The sequence below is a fragment of the Pseudopodoces humilis genome, chromosome 2, assembly GCF_049639895.1.
Source record: "Pseudopodoces humilis isolate 2021_Gansu_Grassland_sample_001 chromosome 2, ASM4963989v1, whole genome shotgun sequence".
Taxonomy (NCBI): Eukaryota; Metazoa; Chordata; class Aves; order Passeriformes; family Paridae; genus Pseudopodoces; species Pseudopodoces humilis.
Genome location: NC_142201.1, coordinates 15,308,609 through 15,330,450, shown reverse-complemented (window position 1 = coordinate 15,330,450; position 21,842 = coordinate 15,308,609). Strand labels below are relative to the sequence as shown.

The 21,842-nt window shown below is 36.7% G+C and overlaps 1 protein-coding gene across 3 annotated transcripts in view; it reads left to right on the top strand.

The window, feature by feature from the left end:
* The window catches only part of CDKL5 (cyclin dependent kinase like 5), a 123,779-nt gene that overhangs the window by 90,160 nt on the left and 11,777 nt on the right, over nt 1–21,842 (top strand). For all 3 annotated transcript variants that reach the window (XM_088051987.1, XM_088051985.1, XM_088051986.1), the window contains exons 9-14: nt 1,983–2,172; nt 5,231–5,311; nt 9,591–9,751; nt 12,000–13,026; nt 16,452–16,557; nt 18,583–18,706. In XM_088051987.1, the coding sequence (XP_087908113.1) occupies nt 1,983–2,172; nt 5,231–5,311; nt 9,591–9,751; nt 12,000–13,026; nt 16,452–16,557; nt 18,583–18,706 (1,689 nt within the window). The remainder of the gene's footprint in view (nt 1–1,982; nt 2,173–5,230; nt 5,312–9,590; nt 9,752–11,999; nt 13,027–16,451; nt 16,558–18,582; nt 18,707–21,842) is intronic.

Below are 21,842 nucleotides of genomic sequence, written 5' to 3'. Positions count from 1 at the left end.
AAGAAGTCTCCAGTTTGCCTTTTCAAGCAACAACGTTGCAGTTTGTGCTGCAGTTTTTGGATTTGTTTCTGTTTGACTACAGAATAAATAATGAAAAAGTTCTTAGCTGTAGTTCAGCTTCCTTTATGCTTGAGAACAAGGAAAGGTAGTGGTCCATGCCTCAAAGGAGTTTTAGCCCATCCCTCAGTTGCAACCCTAGTTTATTCTACAGCACCCCAGTCTACAGCAGCCTTTTCCCCATTTCACATTTTAGTGGAGAAAACCGTGTATTAAAGGAGTTGCAAACAAAGATGTATTTAGGTTTTTGTCATAATAAAAGGGTAGGATTTTTACCTTCACTCTCACTGTTTTGCCTACAGAGCCTCAGTTTCCCAGCAGAGGCACAGAATATTTTAAGAGAAAAACCTTGGCTTTGGAGTCCATTCTTGCCTGTGTTGTTATTTTTTTTGAGCACTGTGAAAAAAACTAGGCCTTGTCCTTCTGACCTAATGGGTGGGTTGTACTAGCAGCATCCTAGGAAGGTCAAAAATCAGCATCCTAGAAAGGCTTTCAGCAAATCCACAGGGAGACACTGTGCAGGATTAGTAAGCAAATTATGAACCCCACCGAGTAGTAATGGTACTTGAGGAATTGTGACATGGTCAACTTTGCTTCTGGTTCCTTGTCAGCAATCTCTTCCAGTGGGGCAAACTTTTGATTTTGTGATGGTTGTGAGAGAACTACAGTGTCTCATGGCACATTTTCTAAGGCAAGTGGTTCTTGAAGTTTTGGTGCCCTACTTCAGCTTTCCCAGCTACCACAGAGTCCTGCAGCAGTCAGCTCAGTGAGCCTGTGGTTTCACTCGGGCTTTTGTCCAGCTAGAAATGCTTTCTCACCTTCACCTAGCCAAATCACCATAAGGGTTTACTTGTTCTTCTGGCCAAGTGCCCTCCCCACAAGTGAAGTAAATCATCATGAGTAACCAATGGGGAAGAGTCAAACATTTTATTTTCTTAGTTTGAGGATGTTCTTTCTCTAAACATCATTAACAGCAGCATAAGGAAGGAGTGAAGGAGACATTTAGGATAGGATTTGTCGCATGCGACTCTTGATGCTGTCTTATTCCAGAAAAAGGGAAGCCAGCTGTAACTTAAATCTCTTGAAACAGAGTTTGAGTTACTGGATTACAAGTTTCAATAAGAAGAGACTCAGTAAAATATGTTTTCAGTTCAGTCTTTGTTACAGTCTTTATTTTTTTTATATGCTGGTTTTTTGACATGAAAAGAATTCTCTGTTATTCTGTTCAAAACCTAAACATTGGAAAGATATTATTAGAATAATATGGGTGTTTACAGATTTTCTGTACTAATTCAACAAGCAAGAATTTGAGTGCATAAAAAAGAGTTCTCCCCAATCCCCAATCAGTGGCTTTGGTCCCAAAAAGGAATTACTTTATGATGCTTTCGTTGCTTCCTCACTTGTTTTTAATAAGGAATACTTTTCAGGAGCACTCCGTTTCCTCAGTAATTAAAATTTTTGTGTATAAATGCTGAAATAAAGATTTCTTGGAATTTCTCTTTTTCCAGTGGCCAGACCCAGTATGCCCATCCACCTGTTAAGCACAATCAAACAAGAAATGCAATGCAGGAACAGAGTGTAGGCATGAGCTCTAGAGAGAAGGGAAGTTCGAGGTAGTTTAACTGTGAGTGGAGAATGCTTTGCAGTCAAAAAGATTATTCTTGAATGTAAGATTTTTCAAAAAAAACAAGGTCCCTGGGGGAACTTGAGAATTCCTGTCCTTCCTTTTCAAGCAGTGATAGGTCCATCAGGAAAATCTAGGGCAGAAACAGAGGGTTTGGTTTTTGAGGTAGTTTGCTTAATAACAAAGTTTATTTTTCTGTGTTATGAGGAAGTGTGCCATGGGAAATGTGGCCAATAAATTGAAGCAGCTGAGTAAGAAGTCAGTGGCAGTGGGTGACAAACATTTTATTTTCACTTGACAGAGCCCCTTATGGGAAGGCTGTGGATATGTGGTCTGTAGGCTGTATCCTGGGGGAGCTGAGCGACGGGCAGCCCCTGTTCCCTGGCGAGAGTGAGATTGACCAGCTCTTCACCATTCAGAAGGTGCTAGGCCCACTGCCAGCCGAGCAGATGAAGCTCTTCTACAGCAACCCACGCTTCCATGGCTTGCGGGTAAGAGAAAGCTTTGTTCTTTTCTTCTTATTTTTCTTGTTTATTTGCGTGAAGTGCTGCAAAGGTTCTTTTCATTTACGTTGTGCATTATCTACTGCCTACGTTTCTGACTAAGTATAGGATGTATAGAATGTAAGGCATTCATAAGTCAAAGTAAAATTCTGATTACACCAGAAGTATTATAAATGCATTTGTTTTCTTGTTAAAAGTTGTTTAAAGATTTTCTTTAATTTCTTTGATATTTTTGGCATGCAATTGATCTCTTATACCCAATCTAACATTGCCCTGCCAGGTTTGCACTGTAAAGTTTAGTGGCAAATGTCTGTAAGGTCAGGTTGTAGAAAATTCAGGACTGCTGTCTTCAAGTTAATTTGTTGGGAAAATCTGAGCTATAGATGCTACTATCACGGAAGAAGAGCTTTCAGTCTTTTGACTTCCTGGGGAGTTTATGTAAGTCTCCTAAGTAAAAAAGCTCTTCCTACTGACAGCATTGTTCTTTTCAAGGGTTTGTCAGTATGATACGATGACAGAGACTCATTAGTGTGAAGATCTACGCAGGCTGGCATATGCAATATGACAAAATACCAGAATTAATAAATAATAGTTCTGTTACTTTTAACAATACCTGGTCAGTGATTGTACTCATGTTTCCTTGTAATTCAGTTTTGGTTGTCCTTTCTTTATTGATGAATGTTGCTTAGAAAGGTGAGTTTATGATCTTGATAATATTCTGAAATCATTAGTGTAAATAATATAAGGTGACATCTGAACGTTTTAGGAGACCTGAGCTGTGCTAAAGATTCAAGATCAGTTTTACTCTGAGAAAGAGAAAATGTGAGAATGTGAAAGGGAATTAGTGGGGATGCAGTTCTGTTAAAACATGTTCAGAGTTGCCATAAATTTGGTTTAGCTGACAATGATAAGAAAAAAGTTGGATTAAGGTTTTAAGGTAATTATTTTAGGTATAAGGATAACTAATTCTGAAGAGTTTTTGCTGAAGTTTGTAGACCCTTCAAAAGTGGAGGGTTTAAAGAAAACTATTAGACAAGCAAAGTCCTATTTGTATTTCACCCTGTTTCAAACAGCGGGCTGGATGGGGTTTTTGTATGAGAAACTAAAATTTGCTTTAAAAATTGTAAGCCATGTAAATTACTACCTCTTCAATGTTATTTTACAGCATTTCTGGTTGTGCAGTGTAATCTTCTTTGGATAAATGTTCAGTGATGTCTTAAGATGAGGATGAAGTATCTTTGTTTTGTAGCTTTGAAATACAGTAATTCAAGAAGACAGCACGGACCTAATGTGATTAGCACAAGGTTCAGAGTTATGAGTTCTCATCCCGGATCAGTGGTTTATTGCTTGGCCTCAGACGTGTTCCTGCCTTCTTAGTCCTGTCTGTAAAGTCAGGATACTGCTGATGTGGACAGGGCCATATGGCTCCTCATAGAGAGTATTTTTTAGAACTGAAGTAAAGTCTGAACAATGGCTTAAACATAAAAAATACTACAAAAATATTTTTTTGAAATATGACATTCATTAGTTAATTCATGGGAAAAACTTACCCTGTGCTATCCGACAACCTTAAAAGTACATTTTTTCTGAATGTAGCATAGTGCTTAATAATGAAAGATTTTCTGTTGCAGAGCAGATAGTAGGTATGCTGTGATCGAGCCAGTTATTACTTACAGCCTGAATTTGGTGGTGGATATTCTCAAGATAGAAACTAGCCCATGATTTGGAATTTTTTATCCGTATGCTTAGACTTCATGAATTTCTACATTACCCTAAGTGAATACTACCATATTGTAAAACAGGATTTAAAAAATTCTCTTCAGACACTCCAGTATGGATCCAAATGCACATTTACAAACTTTGTCTTTTCTTTCTACTCATATCCTCCATATATATGTATATAACACAGTTCTCCTAGCACCTGAGGTTTAGGGAATATTTAGTGATCTCTCTTCAATTCTTTTGAGGAGGAAAACATCCAGGGTATGTTGAAGACTAAGGAAGTAAAATAAAACGGGATCAGAAATTGCCAATAGGCTCATGACTTTAAAGAAAAGTGTGACTGGCAATGTAGGGCTATAAATATTTTTTCTGCCAAAAAGTTCCATGAAGAATCTGAACAATTACAGTGAAAAGTCCCTGGTGCTTTGCACAGCTTCAGCACATTTTCCTGTTTCCCTGATCATACTAGCTATAAAAGCTTCTTTATGAATGTCACTCTGCAGGAAGACATGAACATTTTACAATTTTATGTGAAAATTGGAGGAAGCATGGAAGCCTTGGTTTACCTGAGTTACTGTTTAAAATCAATATAGCAGACGTGGACTTCAAAAAATTCTCAGTTATTAGTAAACCACTTCTAAGCAAAGCAAAGTAAAAAGAAAAATAATTAGACTATTTAAGAATAAAAGCATTTAAACTAATGTTCTTCCATTTTTCTTCAAAGTTCACACAATATAATTTATGAAAAGTAATACTAGTACAACTAATGGATGTCCCCAGCAGTGTGCACTGCTTCTCATGGTGCTGCCAGCAGCATAACCATGCTGCTGTTACCAGCAGTAACCCTGAAACTTAAACCTTTGAACTTTTGCCTTTTTTCACTAAAAACACTTAGGAATTATTTGTGAATGTTTAGTATTTAATTAGTACTGTATTTGTACTCTCAAATTCTCGCTGGCTATTTTTAACCTTTTTTGTTATAAATATGTTACTTACGTTAGTTCTGAATCTGTTCTAAACTTCCTGTCAATCATAATGCCATAAAAAAAATTAAGTTGATTATTTCTCACTTGAGAGTGGTTTCTTGGCTGCCCTAATAATCAATAATATTTTGGTTGACTTGATTTGACTACATGCTTATCATACATCAAGAGTTACTTGTTTCACTATAGTATTTTATGGTTTTCAAAAACCACTAACTTTTTCAGTGCTTATGATTCCCATTAATTACATGCCTTGATTCACTAGTTTCTAATTTTGAAACATTGTATTCATGTATTGCCTTCTTTAAGTGATCAGTGTATTTACAGTGTATTTTTTACAGTTTCCAGCAGTCAATCATCCACAGTCTTTAGAGAGAAGATACTTGGGAATTTTAAGTGGTGTATTACTTGATCTTATGAAGGTAGGAAAATGTCTTTTATTTTCTGTCTGTAATATGTAGGAAAATACAGAAGTGACTTTTTGCCTTTTTTGCTTAATATAATGCATCTTAGAAAGGCTTGGGCATTCCCTTTTGAGGTATTTTGATTCCACCATTGTTTGTAGTAAGGCTTGGTGTTTGCTAGGAAAATATCCCTTGCAAATTCCAGGAGAGTCTGTTCAATTTTAACTGATTTGATAAAGAATATATGTAGCCCAGACAAAGCATTATCACCATCCTTTGCAGGACTGTGCATTCACACTGACATCCATGCAGAGGCTCTGACTGCTGGAGTGTGAGCTCTCAACCCATCATATTTAGATACATCCAGAGTATTGGTCTAACCTGGGTTGTTTTTCATTTGTTGTTGGGTAAGTGTGAGGATGTGGACAGTTGTCAAAAACAGAGTTGACACACGGGAGTTTTGTGTCTTTATCCAAACTCTTAATCTGCTTGCTCTCACCTCTGCCCAGTGTGTTAGGTTACTCTTCAGTCCTGTTTTGGAACAAGTCAGCTAGTTACACGTGACCAAGCTAAGTTATGGTCCTGAGAGTTCTTAGGGGGAATCAGGAGAATCATTCCCCACAAAAACACTGTGCTATGCATTTGTGCCATTTGTTCTGGGTAGGGAACACGTGTTGTTGTTCTTACTACTGTACTATAAAAACATTCCCATGGTAAGCTGCAGTACAACCCTCACATCGTTTCATCCCCAGTAAGCTGAAGAAAGAGGTTGTAGTTTCCAAAATTAGGTTTAGAATCACAGAACCACTTAAGAATTAAAGGCAATATGGGACACACATGAAGCGTGGATATGGCTAATCAACTCTGAATGACTTGTATGATCCCAAACCCCTCTGCACCAGTTGTCATGGAAAACAAAGATGCTTTGGGATATACTTGGGTATTTGCTTTTAGTAGTTGTAGCCAGCAGAAATCCATATAATTTGTTCTACTCTTCTTCAACACAGCCAGTTCAAATCCCTTTGATCTGCTTGCTTTATGAAGAGAGTCAGCATGGCTTTTATCTTGGTTTCAGGGAGTCTGAAATATGATATACTCCAGTGCATATGATTACTTGTTTTGGTATTACACTTTCTCCTCTATTTTCCAATTCACAGAAACTTTTTTTCATACTTAGCTGTAGCTCAAGATCTGGTAGCGTATGTTGCAGAAAGGAAATTTCAAGATCAGTCTTAAGACCATCATTACATGTACTGGGAGAGGGTTTATTTTCATTTTATCCTAGATTTTTTTAATATTTCAGTGTCTTTTAGGTTCTTTTGATATGATTTAAAAGTTGCTAAGTTGTGATATGAAGCACAGGAGTTTTAGGGGAACACAGGTTTCCAAATAATTTCATTCTTCTCATATTTTCTGTTCATGTTTCTGGCTACAAGGTGAGAAAGGTCAGGGATTCTGTAGAAGGGATATTTTGTGTTTGACCTGCATTTCTTAACTGGTGAATTGGAACTTTGTTAAGCAATGAGCAGAAGCCTACTAGGAGAGAACAGAAGGGAATTGAGGTTAAGTTGCATGTTGCAAATGCTGCACATACTTTGTTGTGTGCCTGTCTCTTGTGCAAACAATGGACAGTCTGACACATGTCCACACTTGCTGTGCTCCTCATTATCTGCATTCCCAGGGACCACAGGTCGGATTACTAGATTACTGAATAACCCACACTTCAGTTTGTGCCAACTGAAGTAGGGAGTTATTAATATATATCTATTTAGATCTATTTAGAGAGTATTTCTGGACTAGATTAATGAAGAGGCATCAATTTGAGCTTGTTGCTTTGTTGTTGCTCCAGTCCTCTGCTCTCCTTCACAAGTCATTTGGTATGCAAGCATTAGGGAGTCAGGAACTGGTTTTGCATGTTATGACTTGGGGAAAAAAAAGACATTGAGACTCTCTTTTTTATATCATCTGCCATTCAATTGTCTCTGCCATTCAGCATCAGACATGTATTACCTCTGATCTTGTTTGCTAAAGAGAATACCTGTAGAACTCTTTCTTTCTACCCTTGAATTTCTTCACTTGCCGTAGCTGGACTTCAGCCTTCTGAAGTGGCTTAACCTTTGTGCTGCTTTTAAAGTCCACCTTTGTATCCTGCCCTTCACTCTGGTTCTCACACACTGCTGTTTTGCGTTTTTGTTCATTGGGAAACTCCTTGTTTAGCCAACCTGAACCTTTGAAAAAGCTTTTGGTCTTCTATACCATAAGATGCTTTGTTCCTGAACTCTCAATAAATTTTCTGTAAAAATCAATGGCTGTCTTGGATACTTCTCCTCTTATGGTAGATTTTTAGGAGATTCTTCCCAGTAATTCCTTATAAAAAATGGAATTTGCTTTCCTGAAGTCCTGGGTCTTATCTCTGATGTTTATCTTCCCACCTCTTCTTTCAGTCCTAACTGTAATCATCTCATGGTTGCTACAGCACAGAGTGTCTTCTCTTATCAGATTTCTCACCAGTGCTTTAGCAGCAGCTCAGGTAAATTGAAATCCTCCCCTTGGCTAATTTGCCTCTCCAGCAGCTGCACTAGGAAATTTTCACCAACACAGTCTAAAAATCTCCTGGAACATGTACACAGGCTGGATGTCAGGATAGCTGAAGTCTGCTATGAGGATGAGGATCTGTGACCAAGAGACTTTTGTTGTTGTTGTTGTAGAGAGGTTTTCTCTTCATCACCTTCATGCTCTTCAATTCATTGTTGGTAACAAACCCCCACCGTAACATAACAAATGTTGCCTTCCCTTCTAATCCTGACCTAGAGATTGTCAATGGATAAACCTGTTGTTCCATGCTGACATTGGATGTCAATTATATGCAGTGTTACTCTTCTCCCTCTCCATCCCTTCCCTCTCCAACTGAGGTTGTACCCATCAGTGACCATGCCTCAGCCATGAGCCCTGTCACACTTCTCTGTGATTCCAGGCAGATCCCCAGCCTTGTGGTAACCTATGGACTTGCAGTTCTCCTTGCTTGTCGTCCAGCCTGTGTAAGGTTGTGTACAGGCACTTGTGAGAAGCCTCTAGACATCCTCTTTTCTGAGGGGGAGTGTAGGAATCACATGTGGCCTTCCCAAGTTTGTTTGGCTTTTTGAGCCACTGTAGTGACAAGCACCAGAAAAAAAGGGTGAAATAAGTTGTTAATTATTTAGTACAGTTTGTCACTTGAGAAAGAAAGATGCTGGATACTGTATGACCGAACTGCGTAGGAGTTTGGTTTGCCACTTGTTTTGTTTCCTCTGAGTTTTTTCCATTTTGAAGTGCAGGGATCCTGTGCAGGGAAAACCAGTTTGTGGTCAAGTGGCTGAATGTGGTGTTTATGTAGTGTGTGTGTGTATGCATGTGCATAGACAGACATAGATTTCTTCTCTCTTAAACATATGCAACCCTTATGAAATAGCTCTTGTTTTTACTTTATAGCCATTCAAACTTTTAACCTTGCTAACAGTCATGCATGTTGAAATATTACAATGTAAGCTTTGTATTGTTCTTTTCCTGCAAGAAACCTTTCAAACTTCCCAAAATACCCAAGATCCTGTTTTCAGTTTCATGATTAAATATTTTCTTCATGTCAGGAAGTGTCTTTCTTTACAATCACAGCTGATCTAACAGAATTATAAGGCAAGTGTTAAATGCATTGTAAACAGCTTAGAGAATTTTTTGAAACTATGGGCGGACTTGAACCCTTTAAGCTAAAACCAGAACTCTTACATTTATGTATTTTTAAAAATACTAACTTTAAAATAATGTTTGTTTTTGCATAAGAATGTTCCCATATGGTTGTTTTGTTTTTAAAGCCTGTTTCATTGTAGCAATTTAATAATTGGTAAATATAATATTTTTGATTCTAAACAGTGTTGTATATCCTGAAAAATATGTTTAAAATGCATATACTTAAAACATACAGATATATTTAAAACATACTTTAAAAGTTTTAGATGTCTTTGTATTTTAAACATACTATAATATATGTGTACCTAACATTATATATGTATAACATGTTAACACATACATGTGTTTATTTTGTATATGAAGTTTAATGCACCATGAAATTATTCTAGCAGTGACATCTAATTCCAGAAACTCTGGATATTACAAAATTATCCCAATAATGTTCTTTATTTTGTCGGGGATTTTTTGTTTGGTTTGGTTTGATTTTGGTTTTAGTTTTTGGGTTGTTGGTTTGGGTTTTTTTTGCTAATGTAAATACAGATACTAACATTTAAACTTTGGGATTTGTTTTTCAAAGAACTTACTGAAGTTAGATCCAGCAGATAGATATTTGACAGAACAATGTTTGAACCACCCTTCGTTTCAAACCCAAAGACTCTTGGATCGCTGCGGAAGTTCACCTTCACGGTCAGCTAAGAGGAAACCTTACCATGCAGACAGCAACACTTTATCCAACAGGTAAATGCAGTCTTGTCACTGTTAGCACTGATGTTTGCTCTGCCACTGAGTGAGTTGTTTCTGTGCTCACATGCAGCATCACCTACAAGAAAAGTGTCTGTTTGGCAGCTTAGGCACACTGAGACATGTTGTATGCTGTTCTGTGTTGCCTCACTGAATAAAGGAAGCAGACATAGTATTTACAGCTACAAAAGCTGAAATTTTTGCTAACTTTCTGCATCAGGCTGAATGCATCTTAAAAAAAAAAGCTAACAAGATAATGTTGCATATGATGAGAAAAAATAATTGGCTGATCCACCTTAAAAAAATATTAGTCTTTTTATTGAACAATAGGAATTTTGTGGCTTGGAAGATGCCCAAGATTCCAAAGGAATGCTCTTTTCTTTGGAATGCTACCATTGCTGTATATGTACAAATCTGTCCAAGATTTTGATATTTAAAAGCTTAAAGTTCACACAGATTTTTTTAGCAGCTAAATGTTCTAAAAATTTTGCACATTGATCACATTCCAAATTGGAGATGAGCAGAATTTTGTCTGCAGTTCCAATTGTGGATCAGGTCTAGTCTATTTGATCTCAGACTCAAAGCAGGATATGTTTGCTCAGTGACTCCTTTGCTGGACCCACATAGCTTGAGAGAGGTCACTTAATTTTAGTACTTCAATGAACCAGGTTTACTGGTGGATAAAATACTTCAGTACAAAAAGCTTCATGCTATTGCTCCAATAAATGCGTTCATAAAGGTCTCCCTCTGAAGTATGCAGAATATTTTAATATTCTGTATGCAGGCTTTTAATCCTGGCCATGTTTTTTTTTAGCTTATCCTATGAGATTCAAAAAATTGCTCCTCTATTTTAAGACTTGGGATGATGAGGTTCCCAATCTATAATTTTTCAAAGATAGATGCCAAAAAGTTTTAGCTGCCTTTACAGATGCTTAGAGTAGAAGTTTTACTATTAGACATGTGGCATCAGAAAGAAAAAACTACATCCACTGGAAACTTGTCCAAAAGGCTTTCCTAGGAAAAATACTAGGTTTTTCGTATCTCTAAGTTTTTTAAAAATATACTTTCTGTTAACTGAAAGACATTTTAACTTGGCATTAAAATTGCTAAAGTTTTAGAAACTGTAGTGAAATAGATTATGAGATCACTGGGAGTGGTTAATACAAAAATCTTAGGTATAAAAACGGCTAGCATTATCCCATTATAATTAACAAAAAGATCAACCAAAGGTACAGTGAGCTCTCACTTCAACCCTCGGTAATATATCTGAGTTACATCATAGATTTATTACAAAAATAAGTTAATTGCTCAGAGCCTGGCTAGGTCCATCAAGGGAAACAAGCACAGCTCCAGCACTGCTCAGTCTTGGCTAGTTTGCAGTGCCAGCCTAAGTCCAGAAGCAGAACTGGTTTAATGCCAGAATGAGATAATAAATCCTGCTCAAAAAAAATCAGGATTTGCAGGACCAACTCACATCTCAGTCCTGTAATCCCAAAACCAGAAGAGCTAGGACATGAAAGTCAAGGGCACAACCAAGTAGCTCTGCACTGAGTCAGTCTGGTTGCAGAGCCTTTCAGGTGCAGCTTTGGCATGAGCTAATACACCAAAAACTGGGATAGTGCCAAGTTCCAAAAAAGCTGTCTTCCTGTGGTAAACCTGGTTTTGGGTTTGGTGTTACAGGACTTGCTCTGGCTCACCCCCTCTGAACAATAACCTTTTCCCCTCCTTTCCTCTCTCCTCCCCCTCCAAACCAGGAATATACTAGCTAGCCTGGAGCATTGATTGTATCAGGGTTTTTCAACAGTGCTGACATATTTGATTGCTCTACCTTCCTTTGATATGCCAGGTGTATTTAAGATTTTTTCAATTGATATACAGTTAATTTTCATAATGTAATGTTTCACATAGTGTTATACTCACATAGTATAAGCTTACATGCATAAATGTGCCAGTATATGTTGGAATTTCCATGATTACATTTGATACCTTCAGGGTTTTTGTCAGCAAAATCATTAACCAAAGCAGAGTTTGCCATCAGATTATAACCAGAAACAATGATGTACAAACGCTTACAAATCTGTTATTTTAGTGGAGTTTCTGGTGCCTCAGTTGGCAATATTTGGTCTTACTGCAGTTAAATGTTGTGGTTTTAAATGGTAACTGAAATGGGTGTACTTTTTTGAAGTTATTAATACATGAATAAGTAATTTGGCATACTAATGCTTCTTTATGCATTTTAATATAGAAATCAAGCCAGCAAAAGTTCTGCTTTGCAGTCACACCACAGATCAAACAGCAAGGATATGCAGACACTAGGGGCTGGCGGGCCAAGAGAAGAGGGGCTTCCAGCAAATGAAAGCTTTTTAAATGGAAACCTTCCTGGACCTGCACCTAGTCCAATGCATGCAAAAAAACCGAGCAACACACCTGGATCTGGCAACAAGGATATAGCCAATAATAACATGCCGCACCTTCTCAGCCCAAAGGAACCAAAGGGAAAAACAGAGTTTGATTTTAACGTGGACACCAAAAGTTCTGATGGTTCAGGCACAAAGTACCTGAAGTCTAACACCAGATCTCAGCAGAACCGGCACTCCTTTATGGAAACTTCTCAAAGCAAAACTGGGACGCTGCAGCCCGGCGACAAGCACAGTCGCCACAGCTACATCGATACCATCCCACAGTCTTCTAAGAGTCCCTCCTATCGGACAAAGTCCAAGAGCCATGGAGTTCTGACAGACTCAAAATCTGTGGGCAACCTTTCTGAGGCCAGGGCCCAAGCTGCAGAACCAAACACCAGTAGGTATTTTCCATCCAGTTGTATGGACTTGAACTCTCCTACCAGTCCAAGTGCTCCCCGGCACAGTGACAACAGAACTATGCTCAGTCCATCCGCGAGGAATAACCGCAGCGAGGGTACCCTGGACACCCGAAGACCACCAACTAGACACTCCAAAACAATGGAGGAGTTAAAACTGCCAGATCACATGGATGGAAGCCATTCCCACTCTCTATCTGCTCCACATGAATCTTTTTCCTATGGTCTAGGTTATACCAGTCCTTTTTCTTCACAGCAGCGCCCTCATAGACACTCTATGTATGTGAGCCGGGACAGAGTGAGGTCAAAGGGCTCAGAGGGTGGCTTAAGCGTAGGGCAAGGGATGGCAGCCAGAGCAAACAGCCTGCAACTGTTATCTCCACAGGTGCAGCATAAGTCACTCACAAGGTCTGTTGGCTCATCACGAGAAGACTGTACTGAAGATTCTAATAGGGTTAGTCAAAAATATTGCCTCTTATTTGAAGGTTTGCCTTCCTCTTTTTAACTCGTGTGGAGGCAGTAGCCTGCTTTCTGTCTTCTGTTTGTTTCTTTGCAGTTACTCATTTATTTGTCTTGTAAGGCCTGGGGATATTGTTTGGGGGCTTTTTTTCTGAAGGGCTGAACATTTCAAGGTACTTTTAAAAAATGGACTGTGAATTCCATTATCTGAAAGTAGTGAAATGTGAGAACGGAAGAATTGTCTCTGAAGTTAAAATTTCATTAGTTGTGTTTAGTCCTTGGTTACATGGTCTGATGTCCCTTTTACTGTATCGTTTTGCTTAATTATCTTTCTCATTTGTGTTTTTATTTAGCTTTTCCTATATGTATTTCTGTTATGAATGCTAATGTTAATTTTTGAAGCCAGTGTTTCATTCAGGTATAGCAGGACATTATTGCTGAAATCCCCTAATTTACTAAGGAAATATCAAAGCTTGCAGTATTTCTTTAGATTGGTATAAGTAACTGGGGTAATCTAGAGATTTCATGTTGTAGTGGCCACTGGTAAATTGACTCCTGTCAGTGGATACCTGGTTGTTTTTCTGTGAGCATTAATTAAAGAGTAGAGGATGGGCTGGTTCTGGTGTTGATTTACATTCGTTACACAACACTTCTGAATTATCTCATGTTTTACACATCAGATATGTAAAGATGACTGTGTTTGTCCTCAGAGCTTTAAATTCCTATATTAACAAAATGGTGCAGAGACAAATACAAAAATGAGTGTTTGTTTCTCTATGGCTACACCTGTGATAAACTGAATTCTAAGGAGAGAACATCTAGTTCAGATTTGTTGACAAATTGAAGAAAGGCAAAATGCTGCAAGCTTTAAGGTCCAAAGATTATATATTATATATATATTATATATTACTCTGAGAAATTAAAATACTCTGCCTACTTAGTAGTTAATCTAAGAAATATGTGTAGCTGACCTAATAGGGGTCTTACAAGTACCATAAAAAGGAGAGTTTTAGGTAGTGGGTTGTCTCCTCAGACCAGTAGAGAAAAAAAAAAGACATAAAATGTTTTATCATTCATAGCACATCTTCTCCATTCAAGATTGTGTAGTCAAACCTGAGAAAATACTAAAATAGAAGTGCAATGGAATAGTAATTTTTAAAAAGCTACCTAGAAGGAATTGCCAGCAGCTCCATTTCAAAACCAGTTTTTTTCTGTGTACTTATTTTTCTATCTTTCTCATTTCAGTCAAATTAAATGTTACTTATTCTTCAGGACATTACTTGGAAGGGCAGTAATATCAGCATTTCAGTTTTTGATTACAGAAGGTCACACTGCCTTGTGTCCTTCAGTTCATTTTCTGCATTATGCAGCAGAAAGTAATTTGAAGTAATTAAAATTTTATTTCCTACTATTTAGAGGCCAGCTTTTTTTACTGGAACATTATTTGTCTTTGAATATTGGTTGACAGATTGTTATTTTAATTAGCAAAATCAATGTGTATTGTAATGCTTACGTTTTTGTTCATTTTCACCTGCTTTGGAAAGTCTGTTCATGCAAGATAAAGAACTTGCCTTTATCACTTATGGCCATTATTTTTAAAACTTCAGCCTTTACTTAGTGCATTTAAATCTGTATTTCAACCATTAGAAGTGTGAAAGGAAAATTACTTTTCTGAAATGGATGTTAAATCTGTGAATTCAAAAAGCAGTTTTTTATTTGTTTGTACTGCTTCCAGTAGCAAAATCAAATTGTCAGTCTTCTTGTGCCTCATAAAGGCATTTTCACTAAGAAGTCACTTTGGCTCATTTCCCCTCCCCCCCAACTTTTTTACATTATGCATTAGGAATCAGAAAATTCACTCCCCTCAGAATTAGTGAACTAAAAGACTCATTAATAATATGTGTTCTCATAGATTCTTTACTGTTTTCATACTTATTTTTTCTGATCAGTTCTCCTGGGTTTTTTTTTCTCTGCTCGTATTTTGTGAAGTTTCCTCACTTCCATGTTTCTAATTCCTCACTGATTTTCATTTTAGCTCTACCAAGTCTTTTCAAAGAAAAACAGTATTTGTCTGCAGAGCTTCAAAACTTATTTTAAAAAAAAAAAAAAAACCACCAAGAAAAAATTCTCATCCAGCCTTAGTTTTAGGACTTTTCAAGTCTCAGCACAACAGTTTTGTTTTAAGGGGCTTTTTTTACATTTAAATTAAATGTACACAGAAAAGGGTTAAGCGGAAGAAAATCAAATACAAGTTGCTATTACTGTCTTGTGTTTGAAATTTAACTGCTGATAAATAAGAGGTATCTCATGCAAGTAGTAATTCAATCAAATGCTTCAGCCTCTGGTAAATTTTAGAAGAATCCAACTGGGATTTGAAGCATTACTTTAGCTGCAGTTCTGGTCTTGGTTTCAAGGTTTGTTTTCTCTGTGACAGCAAGACCAGATCTTCATCTGCAAAAAGCAAAGTAGATTTTGCAAATCACTTGTCCAGTGAATTCAAATCCCAGTTGTTAATTTTGGTTAGGTTTTTTTGTGGCTTTGGTTTTTAACCTTTGTCCTGCTTAGACATTCTAGATTTCAGTTTATACAGGGGTTTCAGTAGTTTCCTGTGAGGTCTTGGAGAGAGCATTAAATTTCATGTGGTCAGTCCATACTGAGGGGAAAATTGTAGCTTCTGATTTATTTGAGAGTGGGGTTAAGTCATATTTGTGCATAAGGATGTTTCTAAGGGCTCACCTAAACCTCTACTCGAAGTACTGCCAGGAAGTGCTGTTTTCAGGAAAATAGAATAAATTAGAGGTAATGATATGCTTTTTGCTATCCTGTCTGACTGAAAGTACTTTGTCTATAGATTTCTTAGGTCAGCAGCATTCAGAGACATTCTTATTATTTCTGTATTATTTTGCATACAGTAGATTTTGTGACTGTTGGTAGCTCTAGGTAATGATGTTAAGAGATGAGAGATGATAAGAGATGATAGTGCTGTGGTGTTGCGATTATCACGAATTAGATGCATTCCTGTCTGCTTTTTAAAGTTTGCCAGTAGCAGCAGAGTGACCAGATTACATCAGAAATTAATTTAACAAGCCTCCAGTAAAAGATTCCTCCAGAGATTTTACAGTTGCATTTCATTCAGGTTGAAAATCTGAGGGCCTGAATCAGATTCATGTCTTTAAAGTTACAACCTAGAGGCAAAATTTTGTTAATGCCGTTTTTGTCATTTTAAAAAGAAGCAAGCAAGCAGCAAAATCAAGTAATTATTGATTACGTAGTCTGTGATTTTATATTTGCAGTTAATAATAATATGAAAGGAAAACTGTATGGTGAATTTTGGAGTTTTCTTGCTTATGTATGTTGCTTAAAAACTGCAAACCAGTTTATAATCTTTCATTTTAAATAGTTTATTGCTCTTTTGCATAGGGTGGAGCATATCATGATCCACACACAGAAGATGGAGCATCTACTAAGGAGAATAGAATTCTGTATAATGACCCTGTTCCGAGAAGAGTTGGCAGCTTTTACAGAGGTAATTTCATGGTGGATCTTTCAAATTTAATCAAGAATTTTAGAATGGAATATAAATTAAGTAGTAGAAATTGATACAGAGAATTAGCATGAGCAACTACGAAAGTTTATTGGAAAAATAATTGTTTCTCAGCTTTCACAGGGTGAGTTTACCTGCTAGGTTGTTTGCAGGAACTGCATTGGTTCCATATTGTTTATTTGTAAATGATAGCTCACATTAATTGGAAAGTATATCCACTGCAGTACCTTGTAAAGCAGTATATAATTTAACAGGGCAAAATAAAAAAAATAAATTAATATAAACAAAATAAGCAGTTAATTAATATTTTTAATTTTTATTTTCAATTCTTATAAAGAGTCTATTTACACCTATGCATTTATAGCACATAGACATACTTACTGACCTGTTTCAGATACTGTGTTGCATGGAAGTGTAATGCTAACTTTGTATGGCTGGAAACCTGTGGAATTCCTTTTGTTAAGACTTACTTAAGATCAGGATTTCCTACAAACAAGAGCATGGTTACATAATTCCAGTTCAGAATAAATATTAAAACAGGTCTGTGTTTGGACACACACAAATACATACTGTTCTATTATGGCACACAAAAGAAGGTGATTTCTCAGCAGCTGCCTCATGGCTAAACCTTGGTAATTGCTTTGAAAAAGATGATAAGAGGCTAATTACTGTCCTGCAAGTGTTAGGAGGCTTGTGGGGCTCCTCTGAACCTTAAGAAGTCCCAGTCAGCTAAAATTCGATTATGAGTCACCTAATAACCTTAAGTAGAGTCACAAATCTCCCTCTGATCCTCTTCAGGTTGATCGGTTGGCTGATGACCTGATTTAGACACGTTAAAATCTGACAATCCTTGCAAGTGTCCCACTGCAATATTAAAACCTGTGAGCAGAATTAAAGCTTGTACTGTTTGAGCAATTCTTTTGAGTGTTTTTGTTGCAAATGCAACAGGGGATGCTTAAGAATTCTCAATCCTGAATTGCTTTCATTAATCCCTAAAAAGCTCCTAAAATTGGACATGGATTATCCATCTTTTTTATACACAGTAAAACAAAAGTTCCAAAGAAGAATGACTTTTCATAAGTCATCTGCTAAAGAAACTGTGGGTCTGGGATTTATTCAACTCTTTATTATAAACATGAGGGTTTTTCCTCTTCAACTTTATCTATCAAATATATTTTAGATGGACTTTTTTTGCTTTGAGAAATGATGCTATATTTAAAATAATACATTGTTATTACTATATGCAAAATTGGCAATAATAGTATATGCAAATTACTGTGAACAAGGTAAATCCTTTTTTATATAATGTTAACCTTTGTATTAGCACAGTATTTATTAGCATATACTTTTGTACTACAGCTTGAACAAAAACTTACAGATGCTGTTTTGATAGATTGTGTAATGTGATGCTGCATTAATGTTCCAGCTACTGTCTGGTCAATTTTTTATCCAGTGCAGGTATCTCTAGTGATATTCATAATTCTAATAAATTTATGTTCTAGATCTGTATATAGTTGTGTATTTTCAAAACCACAATATGTCTGTCTGAAAAATACATATCTGATTTTGATGTTTTAATTTTTAGTGCGTTATCGCTTACTTACATTAAAATTCAAAATTCGTTTTTTCCTAAAAGATGGACAATACTTTTTTTAAGGTGTAAAGTGAAGATGAAGTGTAAACTACTGTATTTCATGTCTTTAGTAACAGTATTCCAACCTCTTAATCTCTTCCCTGTTTTTAAATATCAAACACGCTTAGAGCTCCCTACAAATAGAAATGTTCTCAAATCTAATAATGATTTACCCAAGTTCTGATGATGGTCTCATTTTACAACCAGTAATATCGTGCAAGGACCACAAAAGTCAGGGTTTTTTTCAATCACACACAGGATGAAAGCGTGTCTTTGCTCTCTTGTTACTGTAAGAGGCAGATAGGAAGCAGAGAAATGGGAGCTGGGATTTTTGGCAGAGCTCTGCGTACATTGTTTGCTGTTTCTCTGTTCAGTTCCATCTCCACGTCCAGAGAGTACCTACATAGAAAACAATGTGTCAAACAGAGCCTCGGTGTTACCAGCAGACAGCACCACGGTGACAAACCACCCCAAGAGACAAACCACCTTTGATACCTGGTGAGTCGTAATTTGCACACACCTGTAGAGAATGGCAGGAAAAAAACATGTTTTTAACAGGAGGGGAAAAAACCTCACGATTTTCTCGAGATTTGCAATTGACCATGTGCTTAGTTGCTTCCTCCAGCTGTACTGGCATAGCATGGCATGTTTTCTGTCCCCTTTTGAGCAGCAAGAAATCCTTCATTGCACCCATAACATGAATGCATTAAAGTTTATATACTTTATTCCAGTACTTCACAATTTTTTTCCTGCTATTAGTCTTTAGTTAAAGATAGTACAAAGTGCTTGTGTGTGTAGTATGTATAGAAATTTGTGGATTCCAGAAGCATGAATTATTAGACAAGTGGAGAAAATATCAAAATGCATGCTTCCATGTATAAAGTAATACTATATTAATGAAAAATATTTTCACTCTACAATGGGGACCGCTGCTCTCTTTGTTTACACGCAGAAGGAAACTAATACATTCTATGGGAAAATGGACTAAGCAACATCTTAATGGTGTATATTGATTTTAAAAGATTAAAAGCATCACATGGCTCCATTATATAACATAGAGCACCTTAATTATGCTACTAAAATGACAGCATATACATAGCTTTGCAGGACTTAGCTTAATTTTGTTTCTCTGAGAGCTGTTTGGCTCTAAAATACTCTTAATCTTATACTTCGTTAAATCACAATAAAGTGTATTGAATAAAAATAAGCAGATGGAGCTTCACAGGATTGGTGGGAGGAATGGTCTGCATACATTTGCGTGGTTCAACTATGCTTTGTACCACTCTCTGAAACACTTCTTTCTGAAAGAGCCATAAAGTCATGCTATCTAAACTGTTTCAGTGGTTTGTTGATCTAATGTATTTTCACACAAATAACCAGTGAATTATGTGCTTTAAAGAGAAAGGGGGGTGGTGGGTGGTGGACAGTTGGTATTTCAGATACCTGTGTCAGTAATAGAAGATGTTTACTCCAGAACACTTCTCACCTGCTCTGATTCACTAGTCTGCTTCCTGTCCTTCAGTAGCTCCACCTACGTCCATTTTCTGGAAGTTAGCTGAGGAAACCGGTCATTTATGTAAAAAAGGTGGTACTTTTGTTGTGACTTATGTGGCTAAAGAAGGTATTTATTCCTACTGTTGAACCCTTTTACCATTTTACATTGTGCTTCATATCTGGATCTTTCTATCTTGCACAAAACATAAGACAACTGGAATCTTGTTTTGCTTTATATATCATTCAGCCATATATTGTCTTGACTGCAAAGAAACATGTAATGTTATTTTAACACTGACCTAAAAAAATAGCGTATGTTATTAGAGCTGGTTGGGAATTTTTTTATGAAGTGTTTTTTTTATTTATAATGCCAAATTACTGAAATCAAAAGAACTGGCTGATACCCATTAACCTTTTATTGTGAAGATTCTTCAGCTCCAGGATGCAATTGCCAGTCAGAACCAGAGATACTCTCAAAATAACAAATATTTTGGAGGCAGCATTATTTTGTAGAATGTGAGGAACTTGAGTGCAGGGTCTTTGTTATTTAAACCAGAGGCTTGAACCAAGATCTTAGATCTAACAAGTGAATGCCCTAAACCAGAAGTTAGAGGTTATTCTGGAGGACATTGTCTGGTTCCCTCAATACATGCTCTTGAAGCTGTTTCATCTTGTTAAAACAGTGAAATGACCACAGAGGTGCTGAATATGACCTTGTGAAAAAGGCTCTTCATTAACTTTGAGACAGTCAGATTTAAGTCCTTGCTCCAAATTACTCCAGTATTTTCACAAAGTGGAACAGCTCCTTTGAGAGAAGAACCCATAGAAGAATAAGCATTTCTTGTTATGAAATGGAAGAAATAGCAGTACCTGAAACACCCAAGTTACTGCTATTTTGGCATATGCTTATCTTTCTCTTTTCTTTTCCTATTCCCTATTTTTCCCAAAATGTTTCCTGCCCAGCTCTACATGCTAACTCTGTTCAAGTTGTCCTGGCAATGGTCTAATGTTGTTGCGAAATTGTTCTGTGCCATAAATGCAGCTTAATCAGATTCCTGAGTGGTGAAGAGTCTGTGTTCCTCTACTTAATTTTCTGTATAGAAATTGTGTAAATGCTTATGAAAATGTTGAAAGCTCTAATGGAATATGATTCTGCTTACATCAATTTTATGATGAAGTAAATATTTGATGTTTGACTGACATACCTAACTGGTACATGACAATTCATCTTGAATTATGAGTGACATGTATTCCACCTGGACTTGCCACTACTGTAAAATATTGCTTCTCATACTATTGCTCTGTGTTGCCCTTCTTCTGTCAAAGATTCTGTGAATGTTTGCTAGACTGAATTGTCACAGATGTTCCCTTGTCTTTGTGTGCATTTTTTCGCTCTGTCCCCCTGTCCTGCCTTTTAAAATAAAGATGTTATAAACTTGACTTTTGTCATTAGATTTTACTCTTAAATTACTAGATCATTTCTGAACTTCTAAACAACTTGATTTGAAAAAAGGCAATTTTTTTTTTTATCCTTCTAGAAAATCTTTTCTTTGCTAGAGTTTAATTTCCTGTAAGTGACCTTGAACTTGCTCAATTTTTTTCTCATTGATACAAGAACAGATGTTTTATTCTCTTTTGCTCATACAAGTTTTGTTCTGAGCTGGGCACAATCAGTAGGTATAGGCAAGATACTTAATTGTATTCTGCCAGTGTGCCAGAACATTGGCCCAAGTTATCTTTACCACTGTCATAGTTCTAAATACCTCTTTAGAATCAATTGCAACATGCAGTAGTGTATCTTACATCATACTGGAAGTGTTTGCATTGACTGCTTACAAGATATTTGGGGGCTTCTGGAAAGCATTTTTGTTTAGACCTTTTATGTCCGTACAAACATAATCATACTATGACAAGCAGCTTGTCATATCTTCTCTAGCATATGTCATACATTTCTGCAAAAATAATAAAAAAGAGGAACTATACATCTAATATTACTGTTTTTATATGTATATAGTATATATAAACACACACAAAATCTCTGTCATTCAAGAAAAGGACAAAAATGAAATCTCACTCTTAAAAGAGTAAAAGGCTTAAAACTTTATCCACAATAAAGTTTCAAGGTTCCAGAACAATACAT